Raw genomic sequence first — 21,924 nt, 5'->3', positions numbered from 1 at the left:
TATAACTAAGTTTTAAAATGATGTGCGGATGAAGATCAATATCAATACAGTATTTACAATAACTTAATCAATTGAATGATGATTTGAGCATTACTTAGTTTATTTGTGTAAAATGACCTATCAAGATAGTTAACCTTCAGTTATATGCTTACTCAAAATATATAATTTAGTAGTACCTCCATAATTTAAATGCCTAAATCAACCATTTGCCATTTAATATATAAAGCATAATTATTAAGATTCGCTAACAAGAAAAGCCTGTTCAAGTGACAGATTATAGCGAGTCGTTAAACAAGAGCTTTATAATCTTGTACACTAATTACCTAGTGAAGGTAATAGGTATGTTCAGAAACATAAATTAGATCTTATTGAACGATTTACTTAGTACCTAATCTAATTCCAGTTGCGCTTTTTTCAGTAGAAATTTGTATTTCCATGAGAGTATTTTTTAAATTGTTGTGTGAAATGAAATGTTTACCTTCGTTTCGTTGATAAAATATCTCGATAAAAGAGCAGGTCGATGTTTTTTTAATAACTCAACAATGTTGGAAACAGCAGTATGAAAGAAAACACCGTCGTGTATGTTTTATTTAAATTCAAAATAAGTAATAAATTCATTATCGTTTCAATATTTTCCTTACAGCATAAGCAAATTCATTGCAAAAAATTTCACCCGAACACGAACACATACATACATACATACATTGCAAGTTAAATAAAAGCTTGTAAAAATAAGTTTAGTTCGATCATTCCCATGCTTATCGCACTTCAAATCACATCAAACCACTTCACAAGGAAACCAAATAAAAATTCTTCATTAAGACAGGTACAAATTTATTGAACACATAAAAAAAGAAACATAAATCTGCTATAAATTAAAACAGCCATACTATACAGAGAGAAGTACAATAATATTTACAATTTACAACAAGATACAGAGTGATCAATTTTGCTAAGTACATATATACAATTTCTGTCCGTCATCTTACCAAAGGTACTTGGAAGAGTAACCGTGGCCGAGGCCTCCGTAGCCGGCGTACCCAAGACCACCGTATCCATGGCCACCGTAAGAAACAGAGTAAGGAGAAGCATAAGACGCGTAAGACACAGCAGGAGCTACATAAGACTTCACAATAGGAGACGAGTGTACTTGGTAACGGGAGACGGTAGAAACCGCTGGTGCATACGAAACTGCAGGGATAACCGCTTTGGTTACAATGGGAGCCGCAACAACGGCCTTAGTGACGATGGGAGCTGTGTATGCGGGTGCTACGTAGCCGGAATACCCGAGGCCGTAGCCGAGGCCTGAGGAGTAGCCAAGGCCTGAGCCGTAGCCTAGGCCACCACCCCAGCCGCCGGCGCAAGCCAAGCCGACCAGGCAGAGAATTACGGCGAACTGTAACAAATAACATAATATTAAGTATACAAATTGAAGCTTATTGGCTATAGTGCTAGAATTAAAGAAATAATTAAAGTTTAATCTAATGGTGACAGTGAGTTTTTGAATTAGATCATTAAAACTTTAGCGTCTTCTTGTCACTATTACAAATGAGCACCTACCTAATTCAGTTGCGACACTACTTAGGTAGCCTCTTTTTTAAAACAATCGCGAGTGACATCGTATTCAATTACTCAACCGTTCTCTCATTACTACTACCTTGAAGTTTTATTAACCCTTTAATAGTCATAGCGTGACGAAACAAAATTTTGACAACTTGAAAATGTAGGCCTATATCTTGGTCCGTCTGCCGTACTGCACTAGTCGTTAGGGTGCTTTCGAGGTCAATACCTTGACAATTGCGAAACGATGTAAACAAGTGACTGTCACAAGACAATCCACATTATTCTTCCACCTACGTAAATTAATAAGACTGGTATCACTAAAGTAATTAACAGTTTTCTTTGAGATGTCGTATTTTTACCCGTATAGGGATCACGGAACTTTGCTTTGTAGATTTATTGATAACCGGAATCGATGAATATTTACTTGAACCGTGTAAAGCGCTAATTATTTATTTTTATTACGCTAGAAGTGTGATTACTTTATTGCAATTTATAGTTAACATAGTCTATTCTGTATTTAATACGCAGTCTGATTAATAAATAAGTCGACAATTATAGAAATGGATTAAAATAAATCACAACAGATATGACTTCAATCACTTCACAAGGATTGGTTTCACTGTTATGATAATTGCGTAAAAGCTCACGCTAGTTTAATTCTAAACAAATACCCAGAAAATAAGTTCACTTACGCGGAACATGTTTAAGATTAATCCAGAAAATCAGAATACAAACAATCTACAACAGCGCGGCTTCAAGACCTATGAAGTGGTTACCTCGTATTCACGTTATAAGATTTATATGGAAGTAATCGACTCTTGATCATTTTAAAGCGCTTAAACTTTAGGAAAAGGTCAGGTCGGTAACATCAACTGATGATTGCAGGACATCCACATTGCAGGACATATTATAATATATTAAGGGGAATATCTTACTTATTAATTCCCATTAGACATTATGATTAATGATAGACTTGATTGCACATGTGACAGACATTATGAAAGCTGTCTCTTGCCAGAGATTTAAAACCTGTACTGATTGATTCGCTTAAAGGCCACCGTTACTTAATAAGAACTGGGTTAGGCAAGCCTTTCAGTGGATTTAGAATAATAGTAAATAGGTTGATCTAGTTTGTGGCTAGTCAAGTGTGACTTGTATGTTTTAGTTCGTTTATAAACAAATGACATTTATTCACGATTTCTTTCTTGTAATTTTGATACTGTAATTTTTTTTTTTGAAATATTTAGTGGAACTAAACTATAAACATCCAACTTAAATTAATCCTCGTTCGAAGACTTGGAAGTATTAAAACGTTTCAGAATAGGCTCATAAAAGACGTAAGAAAACCATAAAAGTCAGTTCAGGCTCAAAAATATTTTCACATGCCTGAGAGAAAAATTAAATTCTGGCAAAGGCCCAAAACTGTGCCAACGTCACCGTTTCACTAATCTCGATGTCGGTAACTTGGACGCTAAAAAATATGGTATCCGGGATATTTTTGAAGCTAGTTTTTGATTAAAGGCATCGGTTTTAGATTATTAGAATTTTAGATCTCAGTACACTTCGTAGTCGTCGTTACAAAATTCTGATGAAACTGGTATATTGCTTGATAATATTTTCAAATATTTCACTTTTTAACCGACTTCCCAAAAAGGAGGAGGTTATCAATTCGGCCGGTATTGTATATATATATTTTTTTCTATGTATGTACATCGATTACTCCGAGGTTTATAGACCGATTTACGTGATTCTTTTTTTGTTCGACGCGGAATAGCTGCCAGTTGGTCCCATAGTCATCAGGTCAGGATCTGATGATGGAAACCCTGAGAAATCGAGGGCAACTTTCGAAAGTTGTAAGCAAACATAGGGTTCAACGTTGACACTCATATGTATGCCTGATAGCACTATTCAACAGTGAAGGTTTGGAGCTGACCTGATGATGGAGACCAGAGAAGGTCGAGGGAACTGGACAACTGAGTCTGTAAACTACCGCGTGTTTGGGCTTATATTATTCGTATTGACGAGACCTTTGCAACAGTGAAGGTTTGGAGCTAACCTGATGATGGAGACCAGAGAAGGTCGAGGGAGCTCGATAACTGAAAATAAAAACTACCTCGTGTTTGGGCGTCGTGTGTGGGATTCTTCGTATCAATGAGAACTTTCCAGTTATGTGGATAGTGACCTATTCCTTTCACTGAAAAGCTCAAAATAAAAAACTTTTTTACAAAAAAAATATAACCGACTTCCCAAAACACTAAAAAGCAAAAAAAAAATTTTAGGTGCATCGGCCTAGAAGTCGGTGGCAAAATTAACTCAGGGACATCCATTATATAGACACCGACTTCTAGGCCGATGCACCTAAAACTTTTTTTTTGCTTTTTAGTGTTTTGGGAAGTCGGTTATATTTTTTTTGTAAAAAAGTTTTTTTTATAGCATAATATTTATTGATTGAATTTCGATTGGGTAAATATCTAATTTGAAGTTAACGTAATTTAATTTAAAATCAGTTTTCATGATAGGGTGAATAAAAAGTACTTGCACACCCCACGTCTTAGGCGATTACAATACTTTGTGCTTTTGCCATGGTACCAAAACTACATATTAGGCTTTTATCACCATTTGGGATATAATCTGGATTATTCCAGGATTAGTAGTTCCTACTTGGCAACTAAGGAACCACTTCATGATAATTAAAAATGTTCACAGACACTTATTTTTTAACACTGCACTAACACCGCAACACTGTTAATAATTTTAATAGTATGTTTATACGACCTCGTGATGATGCATTATAAATTGACAATATATCACTGTTCTTACCTTAGCGATCATTTTGATGTAGTATGTCGGAATATGATGTGTTGAATGTTAGCCAAACGAAAAATGTCAGCTTATATAGTTAACCAAATCTCAGGAAACAAAGCGGCCTCGCCATTGTCAAGTTTCTAGGTAATTTTAGTAAAAATGGCGCATAATTGTATCACAAATGTTGTGTGTAAGGTCTCTTTTGAAATTAAAATTATTTTTTATATCATTATAAAAATAAAATGTGAAACGAAGGTGAACTAATTTTGTGAATGCAGGAAGTTGAAATGTGTGGATGCGTTTTTTTGTTTTGTGCAACACTTAGTTTCAACGGTTATTTTTTCTAAATTAATTTAATGTTTAGCTTAAATGTGAGGTTTTGTCTTCTATTTATCAAGAAATTGCAATCGGTCGATTTGGGGTAGTAATGTGATGACTGCGGATTTCATCCTTCATTATGTGAAAGTCTCGGCTACAAGGGCTATCCTGAGACTTTTTAATTAAATTGAACTTGTTAATGGTTCCCCTAACGGTAACTAGCCACATTATGTTGACTTAAGTTTGCATAGCTGTGAACTGGATATGATACATTATTTCCAAACTCAGATGGACAACGAAGAATTACTATAAAAGAGAAGAGAAACCGCTAGGCGCGGCTTGGATTTCACAGACACACTTCAACTTTATTCATATTTAATCTACATTAAAACTATTTCAGTAAATTACTATCCCGTAACATGAAACACGCTCCATCTACATTGTAACATCAAATTCCAGACATTTTATGACATTTTACGTTTATCGAGTAATATCGACACTGTAGGCTCTGATAGTCAGAAGCTCGCTCGCATTTTTTTTGAACCCCATAGGGGTAATATTAATTACCCACTCGATCCTTTTATAGTCCTTAGCTCTTTTTTTGGAATATAAAAATAATCTCTGAGCCTGGCATACCTATTTTTTATATGACTCAACTAGCTTCAGGCCGCTGCTTCGCCCGCGTGATGTGTTGACAAAAAGTAACCTGTATCCAGGGTATCAACTATCTACATACCATATTTCAACCAAATTTTTCCAACCGTTTTTGGGTGAAAGAATAACAATCACACATCCATAAATTGTCATAAACTTTCACATTTTAGCATATTAGGAGGACGCATGAATTGCAATATTTATTAGCGCCAGGGATCACAATCTTTTTAATAAGGTACATGGTAAATAGTGATGATGATGATGTTAGTAGAGTGTCCTGTCACCTTCTTGCAAATGTGTCAAGATCTCATTAGACGAATATTGCCAAACTGCATTATTGCCAAGGCTAATCAAATGCGTTTTTGATGAAATCAACAAAATAATTGACATCTGATACATAAATATTTCGTATTTAGAGTAACTTATATTATTCATAGATATATTATGCGTAAATTGAAGGCACTAATATTTATATTTACTAATTCTTCCTGTTTATATAATTATGAATGCCGTATTTAAAGGCCGATGCGAGTTGTGATACAGTTATTCTTTGATTATCATCTTACATATAGCACCTGAAATACGTTTTGAACATCGCTTTCTTAACATAAAATACTTGTATTATAACATATGAGTATGTAAATAAAAAATACATTATAAATAAAAACTCAAAAATTCTAAAAACAACTGCGTGAGGCCTTGCATAATAGATATTCTATGAATTAATAGCCATAAATTTTTTCAAACAAAATCTTGTCAAGCAATTTATTCAGTTACATTTATATATAAATAGCTGTCAATTTTCTAAAAGAGCAAGTGTTCAATTGGCACATAAATAGACAGATTAATTAACATGTATCACTTATTCTTATCTCTTATCATAAGTACCTACGCTTGCTCGCAAACGCATTAAACTCGTATAAAGTAGCGCAGACCCTAGCAATAAAATATAAGTAACTTAAAAAATTAAATCTTTATTTCCATATAGTGCTTAATTTAATTAGGTATGTGCCTGTGGCTTTGATCTTAACAACATTATATTCTGGGGTCAATGTAGCCAAGAGGTCAGTGACCCATAGGCTTGTTGGCGCTCGATAACAGGTCACGACAAAAACTAGGTTTCTATATGTTAGTAAGTATTTTGTAATAACTGTAGTGACTTGTACTGTCTTGCCCCGCGGCGACGTCTGTTTTAACAACGTGATTAATGATGTTAGGCCGTAATTAGACACGTCTGTTTTGTATTAATTGTTTTAAATAGTAAAGTGAGTGTGTTTATTGGACCGTTGACTGGTATAATTTTATCTGACGTGCATTCGATTGGTTCATTTATTTGCTGTTATGGGGTCAATAATCCGCATTTAAGATGTACTAATCATTAAACTAGTGCATGTGCATGTTTCTGAGTTAGAGTAAAAAAAAATTGTTTTGTCTTCGAAAAATGATTATATAAAAATAGATATACCTACCCGAAATTGGCAAGCATTAGGTGTATAAGCAACATATACATATACCTGCGTTTAGTAAAGTGATTAAAGAAATAAAGTCACACTTACTAAGTACCTATACTCCATTTAAAATAACATTAGAAATTTAAGTAAACCTTTTTTACTGTTTGTGCAACCGATTTTGACTTCTATTGCGTTAGTAGTATGATTAATGGCGGCTGCAGTAAATACTTGGTATTGTAACCACTATTTTGCTTTCAATTCCGTTCTTTTGTCTACGGAATAGAAGTCAAAATCGGTTGAACAAACAGTAAAAAAGGTTTACTTAAATTTCTAATGTTATTGTAAATAGAGTATAGTTGCAACAGTTCAGACAAAAGGACCAGGTTTCGCTATTAGTCAATAAGGATAACAAGTTTCTGCGCACACATGCAACATGTGTTGTCACAATAAAAGATAGGCCTTTATGTGTCGCACCACTATTTCTTGTGTCCAAATTATTACTCAACGCATCTTGTGTATTAGTGTAAGTAACTTTAGATGTAAAACTTCTTCACTATCTAGAAAAACTGGCTAAGTGTGAGCCGTTCGAAAACGGTCAAAATATAATGTTTCCTGTAGGGAACCCCATAAAATATTTAAATATTTCATTCTAGTTTTCAGTAAAAGCGGCAGCAATAATACATAAGTAAGTCTGTGAACAACTGGCTTACTGTTACGGTTCATGAGATACAGTATGACGGCGGACGGATGGACAACGAAGTCTTAGTAAAAGGGTCTCTTTAAGTACGGAACCCTAAAAATAAACAAGCAGATAACACGGAGGAAGAATAAATATAAGCAAATAAAACCGGCAGTAAAGAACTTTATACACTAATCATAATGATGAATAACCGTAATATTAAGGTTTCCGAAGAACTTCCTTGCTCTTTGTATATGGAAGTAAATAAATAAAATCCCCTTTCATACACAAAGATATGTAATAAACGGAAAAATACTCATGTGTTGGCAGTGGACCAAATATGTTTCTTTTTACTTGATGAATTAGCGTCAGTGAATAACCCTGTTTTCATTGCGTTAAATGAAGTGTTTGTGTTGTTAAAGAATAAACTGTTAACGGCCAAACTTGGGAAGATGTAAAAGGTTCTTTCAACATAACTTACATTATTTATTAATTTATTTGTTAATTATTAGGCACTAACTTCCACCAGTATTTTCACTTACGTCCCACAGGAACTACTTCGTACACCCGTTTAAAAAGTAGCATATAGCTTTTCTTAAAACATGGATTATCTAGCTCTGAAATAATTTTTTAAATCGTACACCAATGGTTACAATGATTTGTGTTTGTGTAAACAAACTCTTCAATAATATTTTTCATATTTTCCACGACTCATTTTCAGCCTCCTCAAATATCAATTTTCCACATGATTTTTCTTTCATTCTTGTTGTTACGTCCTAAGACTTCTTGGAAAGTACCTAAAGCGGTTCAAACTTTAAAGGTGTGAAACCATGACCTGACAATTATAATACCTCTATGTATGATTATGTCAGAAGTCAGACGTAATAAGCACCTGTGCAACTGCACATCATAAAATTGTCAATTGACACGGAATCCAAAAAATGAAGCCAGAAGCCGTTATTTCTGAATGAACGTTGCGTGCGCGCAAGTTGCAGTTCCATGCGAATTCTTTGAGCAATAAATTGTATTTGTGTGAGAATTGAACACGTAATGATATTTTTGACATATCTATTATATGGGTTAGGCTCATTTTACTGACTACAAACTGAATTATTCTTTATTGAAAAAGAAAAATAATAATTCATGTAACTTTTTTATGCCTTGATTATGTCGCGTGCTTTGTCACTAAAATTAGTGGTCGATCAAATATAAATTGCAATTTGCTTTATTGCTTTTAATTTATATTTAACTGAGAAATAGAAAAGTCATTTTTTAATTAATTAGGCTCTAATTGCGATAACCTCATAACAACATAGGCAATTTTCTTCAACACTATACTTTTCTTTACTATAAATAGAATCACACATAAGTAGCCCAATGCCGTCAACCTAATATGAACTTACTTCTAGTAAGTACTTTTCAATTACGCAATCAAACGGTACAACATTTTTATTTCACTGCCTAGATCAACATGGGAAATAGGCGTTTAATATAATCACTTAGTAATGCATGTCATTGCACTAGTCTAAATGCAGACTGGTACTATTAAGTTGTAATCTGTGTCAAGTGAGAAAATTGTGAAATGATTCTACTATAATAAGCTTCATATTTTGGTCCTAGTTTGCGACAATCTTGTTCATGTATTGATGAGTTCATTACAATTATGGTCCTAATTACTTTATCATAATGGTATTAAAGAAAATTGACTTAGTATTACAGCAGAATTTAGTAGCATTATGGAAAAATTTTTGTCGAAAGATCGAGAGGTCTGGACAAAATGGGGAGGCCTTTGCGCCGCAGTAGGACAATAGGCTTAAAATAATAATAATATTTTTTTTGGAAAAATAAGTCATTTTATGCATACAAGTTTAGGGGGCGCGCCATTTTAGCTAAACTATGCTATAGGTACCTTAAAATCGGTGAGAACAAAATTTTCATACTATTATATTGTAGCCTCAAAGTCAGACCGAATTTTGTGACACATATTATTTATGTTGTCAGAGTGCGTGATAAGTTGCAAGTCGCGTGATGTGAGACAAGGCTAGTTCCCATACTTTCGACATCAATCCTTAACCTTGTACAAAACAATGATCGTGATTATAGTGATGTCTATCTTGATGTTAACACGTCATATCTTTGTAAATTGTCGGTATGTTAATTACTAACTTTACGTCCGTTTTAGAATACGCGTAAACTGCAGACTTTTAGTCGGCAGAGAGTTTGGTTGGATTAGTAAATCAGTGTGAAGATGAAATGTAGTACGCACATTGTAAAGATCGCGTATTAAATCGGTATCAGATCGACTAAAAACTTTGATTGGAATCAAAATTTTCATTAAAAAAAATTGGCCAACTGTCGGCCGACTGTTTAGTTTGCAGTATGTGGGTATTCTTCGACGTTACTATGTTTTCTTTTGTTATTTATATTATAATTAGAATAGATAACATCTATGAATTTATTGGAAATAATAGACGCTTCCTTTTTTTCTAATTGCTTGTTATTTATTTGATTAATAAAATAATTCGTTCAGAGCGGATTTTCCTTTTTCCGTTGATATTAGAGGTTTCGAGAAATACTTCACGAGACCTTGATAATTAGATTTAGGCCGGATGATACGTTACGAACATGTATTTATAATCATTTATTTTTTATATTTTAAAATAAAGCAAATAATTATTTCTGTCAGGTAATTAAAATGGATAAATCCTTAAGTATCTAAGCTCCAAAATAACAAAATCGTTAAAAAAATAATCCACTCAATATTATAAAGCCCTTTCCTACTTATTTCAAACTCGCACTTACGAGTATTTCAAAGACAATCCAGTTATTTGAGAAATCTTTCCACTATTAGATAGATGATAGTACATCGAGGCAGCGTATTTTCTTCTGGTTCTACGATGTAGTTTTTCGGAGTGCGGGGTGACCGCGGAAAACGGATAAGTAATTTAAAGTACTTTGTAAAATTGCTCAAATAACTCCAATGAAAGCGGATAGAGATAAAAAGTGTCAACGTGGTTAAAAATATCATGAAATTGGATCGAATTTCTAATGTGCAACATCGAAGTACATAACTGAAAATGTAGTTTATAAAATAAATTCTGAGATAGATTTAATCAATCCGTTATTGTGTTTTCTTTTTCAGTTAGTATTTCAATTTGAGATCAAAAGCTGAACTTTATCTTCAAATAGATTTATTTATTTGATAAGGGGTAACGACGTATAAGCACAAAACAAGTACATTTAACTTTTTATAAATTTTATTCTCATTGTATAAAAGTATATATACAAAAAACATAAACAACTAGATTTGTACAGTCGTTAAGGCGATCACCAGCCGTAGTTGGACGCGAGGCCGTTGTATGACACATGTGAGACAGCAGGCGCCGCGGAGTAAGTCAGGGCGGATTTATAAACTGGGGCAGCGGCGTATGTGGCGATAGGAGCGGCGTGGGCAGCGTAGGTGGCGACGGGAGCGGCCTGGGCGTAAGTCACAGCAGGCGCGTACGACTTGGCGTACGCTATGGGAGCAGCGGCGTATGTGGCGACGGGAGCAGCGGCGTAGGTCGCGGGCGCAGCGTAAGCCGCGTGCGTAGCGTACGCAGCGGGCGCGGCGTAGGCGGCAGGAGCGGCGTATGTCGCGTGCGCGGCGTAGGCGGGCGCAGCGTAGGTCGCTACGGGAGCGGCGTGTGCGGCGTATGTGGCTACGGGAGCGGCGGCGTATGTAGCCACGGGAGCGTAGGACTTAGCCACCAGAGGAGCCGCGTGCGCAGTGTGTGTGGAGTACGATGAGATGGATGAGACCGCGGGAGCGACCGCCTTCACTACGGGGGCGGAGTATGCAATAGGTGCGGAGTACGCGACGGCTGGAGCCGCGTAGCTCTTGTATACGGGAGCTGCGGCGTATGTAGCCACGGGAGCGGAGGCGTATAAGCCACCCGCGCGGACTGCCGCCACCGCGCACAGAAGGACTAGTAACTGAAATAAAATAGATAAGTATTAATTTATTGATCTCTTGAAAATAAATAAACATCCAAACATAAATTTTAGATGCGTGTGCATTGAATAATGTATAGAACTAAGTGATTTCAGTGCGACATTTTGTAAAAAAAAAAACTTGAATTTTATTTTATGTTCCATATTAAATCTAAAGCTGCCCTTTTATTGTAATTTATTATTTTTCAATAACTTTTATATAAAATCGGAACTGTAAAGGCCAGCCGCTTATCAGTCATTACGAGAAAAAACCTTCCAAAATTATTATTAAACTTAATTTTATTTTTAAAACTGCACTTAATGCAATAAAATAAAGTACCTTAGCAGCCATTATGATATATAAAATCCACTACGGCAAGTGATACGGTCTGAGTACACACAAGCACTTTTATAGTAGACTCGTTACCCCCGCGAGCTCAGGCGCATGTACCAAATGTGGTCTAGTATCGCAAGCTCTAGTTAGAGCCCTGTCACAAATTGACCGCCCAAAATGAATGCAGCTATACCGATATGTAACATACTGAGAAATTTTCCAGAAACTGCCAGTCGAAGAATATTGAGACTTTGGAATATTTTGCTTGAAAAGAAAATAAAGTGATGTTTTTCACAGATTTGCACATTTTTTTATCAATTAGGAATAATGCCTAAGAACGAATGATCCATGGTTCAAGAACCTAAATCAGATTACATAATCTATGGCCTTGAAAGTACATTTTTGCCAAAAAAGCAGTTTGTAGAATTGGTCCTTTTATACGACGAAACATTTCTAAGAGCATTTTCCGACTAAACCAGGCTTTAACTACCTCGAACCAGCTTAAACGCAAAGTTGGCCCTAAAGTAACGCATCCTTCACTATTTACGAGTACAGGAATACTTGGTATTCTTATTAATTACCCATTATAAACATTCGCCTTGATTTCATTCATGAATCACAGTTACAACTAGCAACTTCTTAATTACTCATTTCCTTATCATTGCAAAATGGAGTAATCTTAGAATTACAACTCTGAACATTAATGAGCGAATTTCCTGCTGCCGTCATAATACCACTTAAAGGTCTCTGCACACAGCGGGCGCGGCGCGACGGGGCGCGGCGTGGCGGGGCGGCGACGCGGCGCTGGCGCGACGGGATCGGTCACACTGCGGGCGCGATCACGTCCCGCCCCGCCTGTATTCGTGTGCGTTGTATACGTGACTTGTATTCCCGCTCGGCGCGGCGGCGGCGTGGCACGACAGTTACCGTCGCATCGAGCGGGACGGCTCTGTGTGATGTCGTCCGTAAAATCTAGTACATTACAACTGCTCAGTGTCACGTCGCCGTCCCGTCCCGCCGCGCCGCGCCCTCTGTGTGCAGAGACCTTAAAACAGTAATTTATCACACAGTTAATTAATTTGTCTTTATAAAGTTTGTGATAGAACAACCAACTGTTCGTTATCAGATTGCCGATACGGGGAGTTAGAATATCGCTCATTAGTTCCATGATCGATTTCGATGGGGAAATTAATATTGTCATGTCGAATTAAGATTGAGGTGTAAGTAAATAATGCAGGCAAATATGTAGATCCGAGGATTATGAAGTAGTTTAGAACTGGTAACCTATTGAGTAATCTAGTTTAGTACCTACAGGAGTTGGTTCATAGTAACATTTACAGCCAGTTTCTTCATCAAAAGTTAAAGCCAAAGTAAAAGTCAAAGTAATGTCTAAAGTAAAAGTAACGGTCAAATTCAATTTTTCTATTAGTTTTGCTGTCACTTTAGCCTTGAAAAAACGTATTTGACCGTTACTTTTACTTTAGACATTACTTTAACTTTAACTTTTGATGAAAAAACTGGCCGTTAGTGGCATTTTGTTGGCACTTGATGTATTTAAGGTCTATGATCTGTTTATAAGAATTTAAAATTGATTCTTGTAGATCCTACAGCTAGATACAATAAAAATGCATACATAATGAAATAAGGTTACTCGAATCGAGTTTCCTAGAAAATCATTTACTTATTTACAGATTCGTAGTTAGTAGGTATCAACTTTAATCCCTGTCTATATTTTAAATGCGGCTGCGATCGAATTTTGTTTCGACATTTCTTCTCCGAGTCAATTAGGAACTGTCGTAATTGTTACGTTATAATTGTAATGATTTCACTTGAGAGACTTATATAATATTTGATAAATCTTCAATTTGGGATGATGGTGAATGGTGACGAATTTCTAACACGTTCATCTTTATAGCGTAGACTAATTATATTATGCAGGCTTAGTATTAATTTATTTACCAATGCTTACATACTAGTTACTGAATCAGTCCCTTTCGAGTTTAATTATTAATGTAGCATGTGGTATGATAGATGTGGGTGTCCTGATAATAATTTATGACAGCTTAGCTTACCCTGCGGTGTGCATACAGTTTCATATGAAACTTTAGTACTGTCGTTATGCAAGCTTGTGTGTGCTTTTGTCTAAGGGCGATATACTGGTATTTCAAAGGACTGGCGTACATGTGTCTAGACTATTTAGCTTACGCTGACTATAAGGAACTTTTTATATTTTAAGTACCGCAATGGAATTGCTGAAATGAAGCATATAGGACGTGAATAAGGTACACATGTAATGATTTTATACCTAAAGTATATTATTATAATTATAGGCACGAATCTTAAGCTCTGACCTTCACCTGCGCAGAAGTAATTTATTGGGTCCCTTTTGTGGTATGAAGTGAGGCGCGGGGGTGGGCTAAAGCGGTGATTGGCCCGCAGTGCACCGCGTCATAGCCGTCACTCGGCATTGGTTCTTTGCTAATAAATCACTTCTGCGCAGATGTAGGTCAGAGCTCAAGATTCGTGCCGATAACTATATCTAAGTGTTTTTTTAAGCTCTTAGGAGACCCGAAAAGGCTCTAGTTGCACTCTTCAGTAATTATTTTATTTTTACCCTCAAAAACCATATCTGATCTTCAAAACCACTGAGTTTGACTAAATATCCGTAAAACTTATCGACGCCGGTAATTAATCAAACGTTTTGTCGCCATTGATCTTTAAGTTCATTAAAATTCATTTATTCAAATTAATTCGTTCATTCAGTTCCGTTTCATTAGGTTTGGATATACCTACAACCGTCTGGGTTTTCTTAATTGACCATTAATATTTTACGCCACCATGATTTGATTATAAATCATAACAGATGTGTTGGTGTTTATTATGTAATTAAAGGACTAGATCTAGACACACGGCAGTGTGTCCGCCAAGTTCGAGCAAAAAAAGCGACACACCGGCCGTGTGTCTAGATCTAGTCCTTTAATTACATAATAAACACCAACACAACCAAGTTTTAATAGAAAATTAAATACTTGATTCATTGCGTTTAGTAGGTTTATAACAAGGTGTATGAAAACTTTCCAAGTAACATCATTAAAAAGTAACTATTTTTAACTGAGGTATGTGTATGGAACTTGGTACTTATTCAGATCTCACTTCTTTTATAGGCGAAGCATTCCCATATTATCGAACTTGGCAGTCTTTCACATTTTTGTTTTGGGTGGGTTTTATCTCCTGAATTTGCTCATCTAGACTAGATGTGGATACTACAAAAATGTGAAAAACAACCACTTTTCTTTGCAAATTGTCAGGAATTCAGGATATAAACATAAGTAGTAAGTACACAAGGTACTTGTAGAAAGATAAGACGTATCAAAATATGTATAACAAAGGAACTATGAACATATTATTTCATCAAGATATTCAAACCAAAAGCAGACAAGTTTCCTTCAAACGATTACAGTAACTAAAAAACCATTCATGTTAATTGAATGACTTGAAATCCTACAAAAATATACACAGGTATTACGTTAGCAACATTTACCTACACAAAATCGTGGTGTAAGTTCAAAACCGTGTTAGTCATAATGTCAACAAAACCTACTTCGTGTTCTTTTCAAGGTCAAGATTATAAGAACAAGATAAAGTATTCACACAATAAATGAGACGGCTCAGAGAGTTTCACTCCCACTCCAAAACAAATCGGCCAAACATCTGGTTTTCCGTTTGCCAATCTTATTACTTTTATCTTCGTACGGAATTGAAAATATCTGAAGATGTTGGTGGAAAATTAGTTAGGCGGAACAAAGGAACAAAAAAGGTCTGTCATTTAAAATTTTATTGCCTGATCTTTCATGCTCAAGTAAGTTATAATGTTTTCAGTTTATATGGAAAGAGCATCCGCACGCGGCACCTGCGTCCCGACGGGTCCACTTCCCGTAAAATGGAGACAAACGTAACTTGTGTCCATTTCCTGGTTATAAGCTACCTTCCCACCTATTTTTTGCCAAATCGTTTCATCCGCATTTCATAATTAGCAAGACTTTGTCGTCACAACTTTTTGTCCGTTTGCAACGACTCAAAATCAAAGACAAAATACTTTGGTTCTTTCATCACCAAAACCAGCTAACATTCTGGATCGATCCATCACCATGTACACTGAGCTTAGCGTGCGTTTTGCAACGCACATGGACATGGACAGGTCAATCGTGCGGGCTAGTCGAGTGTGTAACGTAAATGCGCCATAATACATCTTTATCAAGTCCGGTACTGTGACCAACTATTGTGGCCACCGATTGGACCCGCCTGCGTGTGGAAATCTGATCTTAGATTGTGAACGCACGTGATAGGTAATGTAACAGGATACTGTTGGTAAATTATATGTTAAGTTTTGAACAGAGCTTATTTTGTATGTATTTAATAGATAGATTTAATAGTGGCTTACGGATTAAAAAAAATATTTATCTATTCCTGGCGTCCCAGCTATTATTGTATTTTTTTGGGAAAGTGATTCTAATTGATCTATTTTAATGCCTAAGCTAACTGAATTTGGGTTAGCAACCAAAACGAACAATAGGTGTTATTTAAGCGTGGCGAGAGAAAAAAGCTTTTAAAATTTCAATACCTGAAAGAGTTTATTCAGTTCACTGTTCTGCTTAATTGGTTGAATATCAACAACGTTTTAACTTAGTCTAGTTCACAAACTTTAATAGACAGAAAAGTGAAAATATAATAAATTCGTACGAAAGGACCAACGATGTTAAGTGTTGCCAGTTACTGACTAAAATTTGAATAAAGAAAACATTTTTGATAGGTACGTTAAGTCTTTAAAACCATGGCTCACAGTTAAATATGCATACAGATTCAATATCTACTAACGAAATAAAAAGAGTACGAAGTTTGAAATGCAGATAAATATTTTTTACGGTCCACGTGGGATATAGATTTCGGGATTTGCCAAAACTGGATTACGTACCTACCGAATGAATTCTATTTTTGTTTTTTACCGAAATATTGAATCATTTTTTCGTATCGAAATTCTCAGACTGAATAAAACCTAACTTAGTTTACAGACGAAGTTGGAGTCCCAATTATGGAAATGTTGAATGAATAGAATCTGTCTCTACTGGAAATTATATTATCATCATGAATTCGATTTTGAAGATCGTTTTATTAGCCTGATGACCATGGGCGTAGCCACACTGGGGCAAGCTGGGGCACTTGCCCCACCCTGGGCCCTGGCTCTGACCTATAAGGTGTCTGATTAAACAATGTTTTTTTTACTAACTCTAACTAACAACATCAACAATCATATGTACTATCCGTAAGTTATTGCACAAAAAAAATGTCAACTTTGAAAAGAGCGCGATCAAAACAAAATGCGCGCTCGAGTTCCCGAACGTGCGCAGTTCGCAAGTAATTTGAAAGCGAGCCGTATTCCCTAAAATAATAGTTACTATGTGGCGTAGCGAGCCGAGCCGTCCATCTAATCCAAAAAATAATGCATTGAAAGAGATGGAACTGGTAGATGTGAACAAAATTTCGGAAATGCAATTTTATCCTAGTGTAAAAACCGTGCTCGCTATTATGCTTGCCCAGCCATGTACGACCTGAACAATAAAACGATCGTTTAGCACAGTGGTTCTTAACCGGTGGTCCGCAGACCACTGGTGGTCCCTGGAGGCATTCCAAGTGGTCCGCGAAGCTTAGCTGCGCGACGTTGCTATACGTTATCTAACTTTATTTTTATCGACTTATCTATGCGAGCGGGGGTTTTCGTACGGACGTATATCGAGTGTGTCGTACCTAGTCCCCCCATTCATGAAAATGTATATTTCGGCGACATTTTACGTGGTTTTTGGTTTTGAGTCTTAAAAAATAATTAAAATTTCGCGCTCGCTTCGCTCGCGTATTCAGAAACTATATTATTCTTATATTTGTCAAGAAACAAAAAGTTAAGTACGTTTGGGCTAAATTTTACGTAATATTTTGTTTTAGTCCGATAAAAATTTCGCGCTCGCTTCGCTCGCGTATTCAGAAACTATATGCCCTTATTTTTACATTTGTCAACAAACAAAAAGTTAAGTACGTTTGGGCTAAATTTTACGTAATATTTGGTTTTAGTCCGATAAAAATTTCGCGCTCGCTTCGCTCGCGTATTCAGAAACTATATGCCCTTATTTTTACATTTGTCAACAAACAAAAAGTTAAGTACGTTTGGGCTACATTTTACGTAATATTTGGTTTTAGTCCGATAAAAATTTCGCGCGCGCTTCGCTCGCGTATTCAGATACTATATAGCCCTTGTTTTTACATTTGTCAACAAACTAAAAGTTAAGTACCTACGTTTGGGCTAAATTTTACGTAATATTAGGTTTAAGTCCGATAAAAATTTCGTGCTCGCTTCGCTCGCTTATTTGGAAACTGCTCAGGCAAGTTTTTCTTTCTTTGCATTTGCTTATCTAAACAACTGCCGACATGCGTTTAGCTTTGAGTAGTACTGTACCAAAAATTCTGAAATTAGTAAAGAGAAAGCAGTCACAAAATAAAATCTGTAACTTTTCGTTTTTTGCTAAATATTTTTTGCCGTCTTCTCTTGAAGTAATAATACTCATACACATACTTAGTTAAAACTTTAATTTATAAACACCGAGTATTCATAAATAGAACTATAAAATGTGTCCTGTGTGTGATTGTTTATTTTCTGTACCTGAAAATAGAAACATCTCATATTAAGAGATTAACAAGTTTGAGATTAACGGCTCAAGATACAAAAAGTCGGAGGGCCCCCGGGGATAGGTTGACTGCTGCCCCACCATGAGCCCAAAGCTGGCTACGCCCATGCTGATGACGGGCGCCGCTTTTAGTATTGAACAACAAAGCATCAGTTAGGTACAAATCAACTTTGAAAGTTAGAATTAATTGTATCATAGCTACTTATCGATACTGTAATACTCAAAAACTGTTCCTCGTTTTGCTTACTACTAATAAAATGTATTTAATCTCTTTAAATTAATATGGAAAACCGTGTGATTTTTAAACTTTTCCAAATTTGTTAGTGTTCACTTATTATATTTAAATTTACAAACAAAACATACCACTAAGTTATGCTCATCAATGGAAATTATATTCCATTTCTTCCAGCTTCAAAGTTTTATCATTTAAATGTTGGTTGAGGATACGAAGGAAAAAGACACGCCTTTTGTTCTACTTCATTAACATTTGATTGGTGTCTGTGTTTTGTAGTCACAGCATTATACAGGTCTTTTTTACTTTTGCTGGAAGTAATAGCGCATAGTAGAGGCGACTGAAAGAGGTGAATCATGATACAATATGTAATTTAAATGGTCCTAGGCAATTTATTAACAGTTTTGTACGCAGTTTATTAATTTATTAAGGAATGATGAAGAGATAAAGAAAAGAGTACGCAAAAACCAAAAACTGTGAGGACCAAGATCTATGTAAAATTCATAAGATTTATTTTGATGGTTGTGTCAAATCGTTACGTATGTATTTGATAATTATATTATGTGTAGTTTGACAATTATTGAATTTAAAGAATATATTTCAAGATGCATACAAAAATCGAAAACGAATATCGTAGAATGGCAGAGAGCGAGTAACTTCATACCGTAGCGTAGTACGCGAACTTTCTTGATTCTATTGTTCCATATTGAGTATTATTTATCAAATCAAATCTTGTTATATGCGCTCGCCGTAGATTTCTATTTATTTTGATGTTCTTGTTATTATGGTAAACAGAGGAAATATCATTGAACTTTCTGGTTCAAAAAGTTTGTCGATAACACTGTTAACACAACCAAGTTATGAGTATGTGTATGTGTGATATGAGTAATTTTAATGTGTCGCATTCTTGATATTATTGATAACACTCGTGTATTTTGTTACCTTTATGTAATTAAATAGAATATGTTAAAATCTTAATCTATTAGTTAAATAAAATCTGAGAAACTTTCAACAAAAGTTGAGATTATTTTAGCACATAATGTTTATCTAGTCTAGTCCTCTACAAACCAACTTAATGACGGCATTCTAAGTTAACACGTTGCTTAACAATTATCGTGTAGAATGTGGAAATTGAGTATGGTTGATGTTGTTAACTACATCTACTTGGAATTAAGGTTTGTTTTGCAAAGCTGTGATTTATGCGTTCATTTTTCTGAAAATCCAAAATTTTTGACTTCACCATCATGTCTTGAGCCTGTTCGGCTTCCAGTCTTACCGGATACAGCTGAGAACCAGTATCTTACAAGGTGTGACTGCTTATCACACATTGAACCGACCTCCTCAATCCAATACCCCTTGGTAAAACTGGTTGTCAGACATCTTGGCTTCTGACAGCCTAATTTTTTGATATGTACAAGAAAAAAGTCACAAATTCTGATGCAGAAGTAGTTTATTTTACAAGATACAATTTTAGACTTACCTAAACATAACATTTATAACATAAATTAAACTTAATCAAGCAGTCAGTCGCGCATACCATGAGAAGGAACAATTTAAATTATTTACCATGCGTAACTAGCTCCTAGGCCAGTGAACGACATATGGGAAACTAGAGGGGCCTCAGAGTACGTAACAGTTGTCTTAATTGGTCTAGACTCAACTTCAGGTGACTGAGAAGAATAAGAAGACAAGCCTGTAGCTACATAATTACTCTTTTCAAAAACAGGACTTGTATATGACGTCACAGGAGTAACAATAGTTTTAGATAAAGGTACATTATGAGTGGTGTATACAGGTACCGCTACTGATTTCGTTGATGAAGAATCTTGGATCGTATGAACTACGGGAGACGAAAGAGTGTAGGCAGTTCCTTGGTGATAGACAATGGGAGAGTGAACTGCAGTTGAGTATATACCAGGTATTGTATTCGCTACAACATCACTATCCTTGGATGATTTGGAGTCATAGTTCTTCAAGCTTGAATAATTCGTGTCCAAAGTTTTGGTGTATGTTGTCGTGTGTTGTGAGCCATCTGGGCTTTCATAGTTTCTTTCTTTAGTAGTTAATATTGTATGGTATACTTGTGGTGATTGAACAATTTTGGTATAGCCAATAGGAGTTGCAATTGTTTTTGCATCAGCGTTAGTAGGAACAGTTGCGTAGGAAATTGAGGTTTGAGGAGAATATTCAGATCCAATGACACCAGCACTGACTATAGCTGAGGAACACAGCATTAATAGAATCTGGAACAAAAACATTAAATGGACTTAATTAAATATTCAGTTGTGTCATTTCAATATGGCTGCGACGTGAAATGTATGTTATGTGGTATGTATTATCTAAATTAAGAATATTTTTTTATTTCTTTAATGTGTGTTGGCTGCGGAACTCAGGTCCAAACATGCAAAAGCCTTGTAATATACTTAATTTATTTTCACGTAACGTATATTGGCTGTTATCGTACATACCTAATTACCTACAAAATGCACCAAAGAGTGCACTCAAATATAATTTAAAAAATAATCGAAATAGCCGAAAAATATGCTTTTGAATTTATCGATCGCAAACTTACCTTCCGCATCATCTTCACGTTTATTCCTCTTAGACTTTGGTTAATGTGTGACATTTTCATCAAAAGCTTCAAGCTTATATACAAGTACATCGATCGCTTCAATAATTTCTCCCTCGATGAACAATTTAATGATCGTTATGCATCACTACATAACAGCTGTTAAACCAGTTTGAGACATTAAACCCAGTGTAACCTTTGACTTTAATAACTCACCATAAAGGTATAATAAGCGATTATTCATGACTGCCCCATACTTTCCTTGTATTTTAATGTAAAACATGGCATACTGAATTTGGAATATTTCCAACGACATCGACGCCTAGCGAGTTCCATTCTTGATAATTTTCTTACTTCTATGGTAAGGCCTTTATAAGGATTTAATCTGTAGCAGTGGTTTTTTTTGTGCATTTAATATAATTTGTGTAAATAATCAGTACTCTTTACAAGCTTGTAAAGGATATAGTGTTGAATAATTGATTGGTTTAAAATACTTTAAGTCGCCTACCTTCCATAATTTATTTATAACTTAATACATAGCGTGGCTGCTTCAATTTCTTGAATTCTACTCAGTCGTGCTTCACATTTCAATAATTTCAATACAGCCGTTATTGAA

General features: G+C 35.5%; 3 protein-coding genes across 3 annotated transcripts; all 3 read right to left on the bottom strand.

The window, feature by feature from the left end:
- Positions 1–831: 831 nt before the first annotated feature.
- LOC124633940 (cuticle protein 16.5) lies at positions 832–4,409 on the bottom strand. The gene is made up of 2 exons (XM_047169321.1): positions 4,384–4,409; positions 832–1,396 (listed from the first exon to the last, which is right to left on the bottom strand). The coding sequence occupies exons 1-2, from the start codon at positions 4,393–4,395 to the stop codon at positions 986–988; spliced, it is 423 nt and encodes a 140-aa protein (XP_047025277.1). The 5' UTR covers positions 4,396–4,409; the 3' UTR covers positions 832–985.
- A 6,300-nt stretch (positions 4,410–10,709) lies between these two features.
- On the bottom strand, positions 10,710–11,826 carry LOC124633938 (cuticle protein 16.5-like). The gene is made up of 2 exons (XM_047169319.1): positions 11,783–11,826; positions 10,710–11,445 (listed from the first exon to the last, which is right to left on the bottom strand). Exons 1-2 carry the CDS (start codon positions 11,792–11,794, stop codon positions 10,798–10,800), a joined length of 660 nt encoding a protein of 219 aa, XP_047025275.1. The 5' UTR covers positions 11,795–11,826; the 3' UTR covers positions 10,710–10,797.
- An 8,373-nt stretch (positions 11,827–20,199) lies between these two features.
- LOC124634143 (larval/pupal cuticle protein H1C-like) lies at positions 20,200–21,323 on the bottom strand. Its single transcript, XM_047169567.1, has 2 exons — positions 21,312–21,323; positions 20,200–20,982 (listed from the first exon to the last, which is right to left on the bottom strand). The coding sequence occupies exons 1-2, from the start codon at positions 21,321–21,323 to the stop codon at positions 20,302–20,304; spliced, it is 693 nt and encodes a 230-aa protein (XP_047025523.1). The 3' UTR covers positions 20,200–20,301.
- Between the last annotated feature and the right edge of the window lie 601 nt (positions 21,324–21,924).

This window comes from Helicoverpa zea, chromosome 10, assembly GCF_022581195.2.
Source record: "Helicoverpa zea isolate HzStark_Cry1AcR chromosome 10, ilHelZeax1.1, whole genome shotgun sequence".
In the NCBI taxonomy this organism is placed as follows: Eukaryota; Metazoa; Arthropoda; class Insecta; order Lepidoptera; family Noctuidae; genus Helicoverpa; species Helicoverpa zea.
The sequence above is the reverse complement of the archived record's forward strand: the minus strand, read 5'-3'. Positions and strand labels throughout refer to the sequence as shown.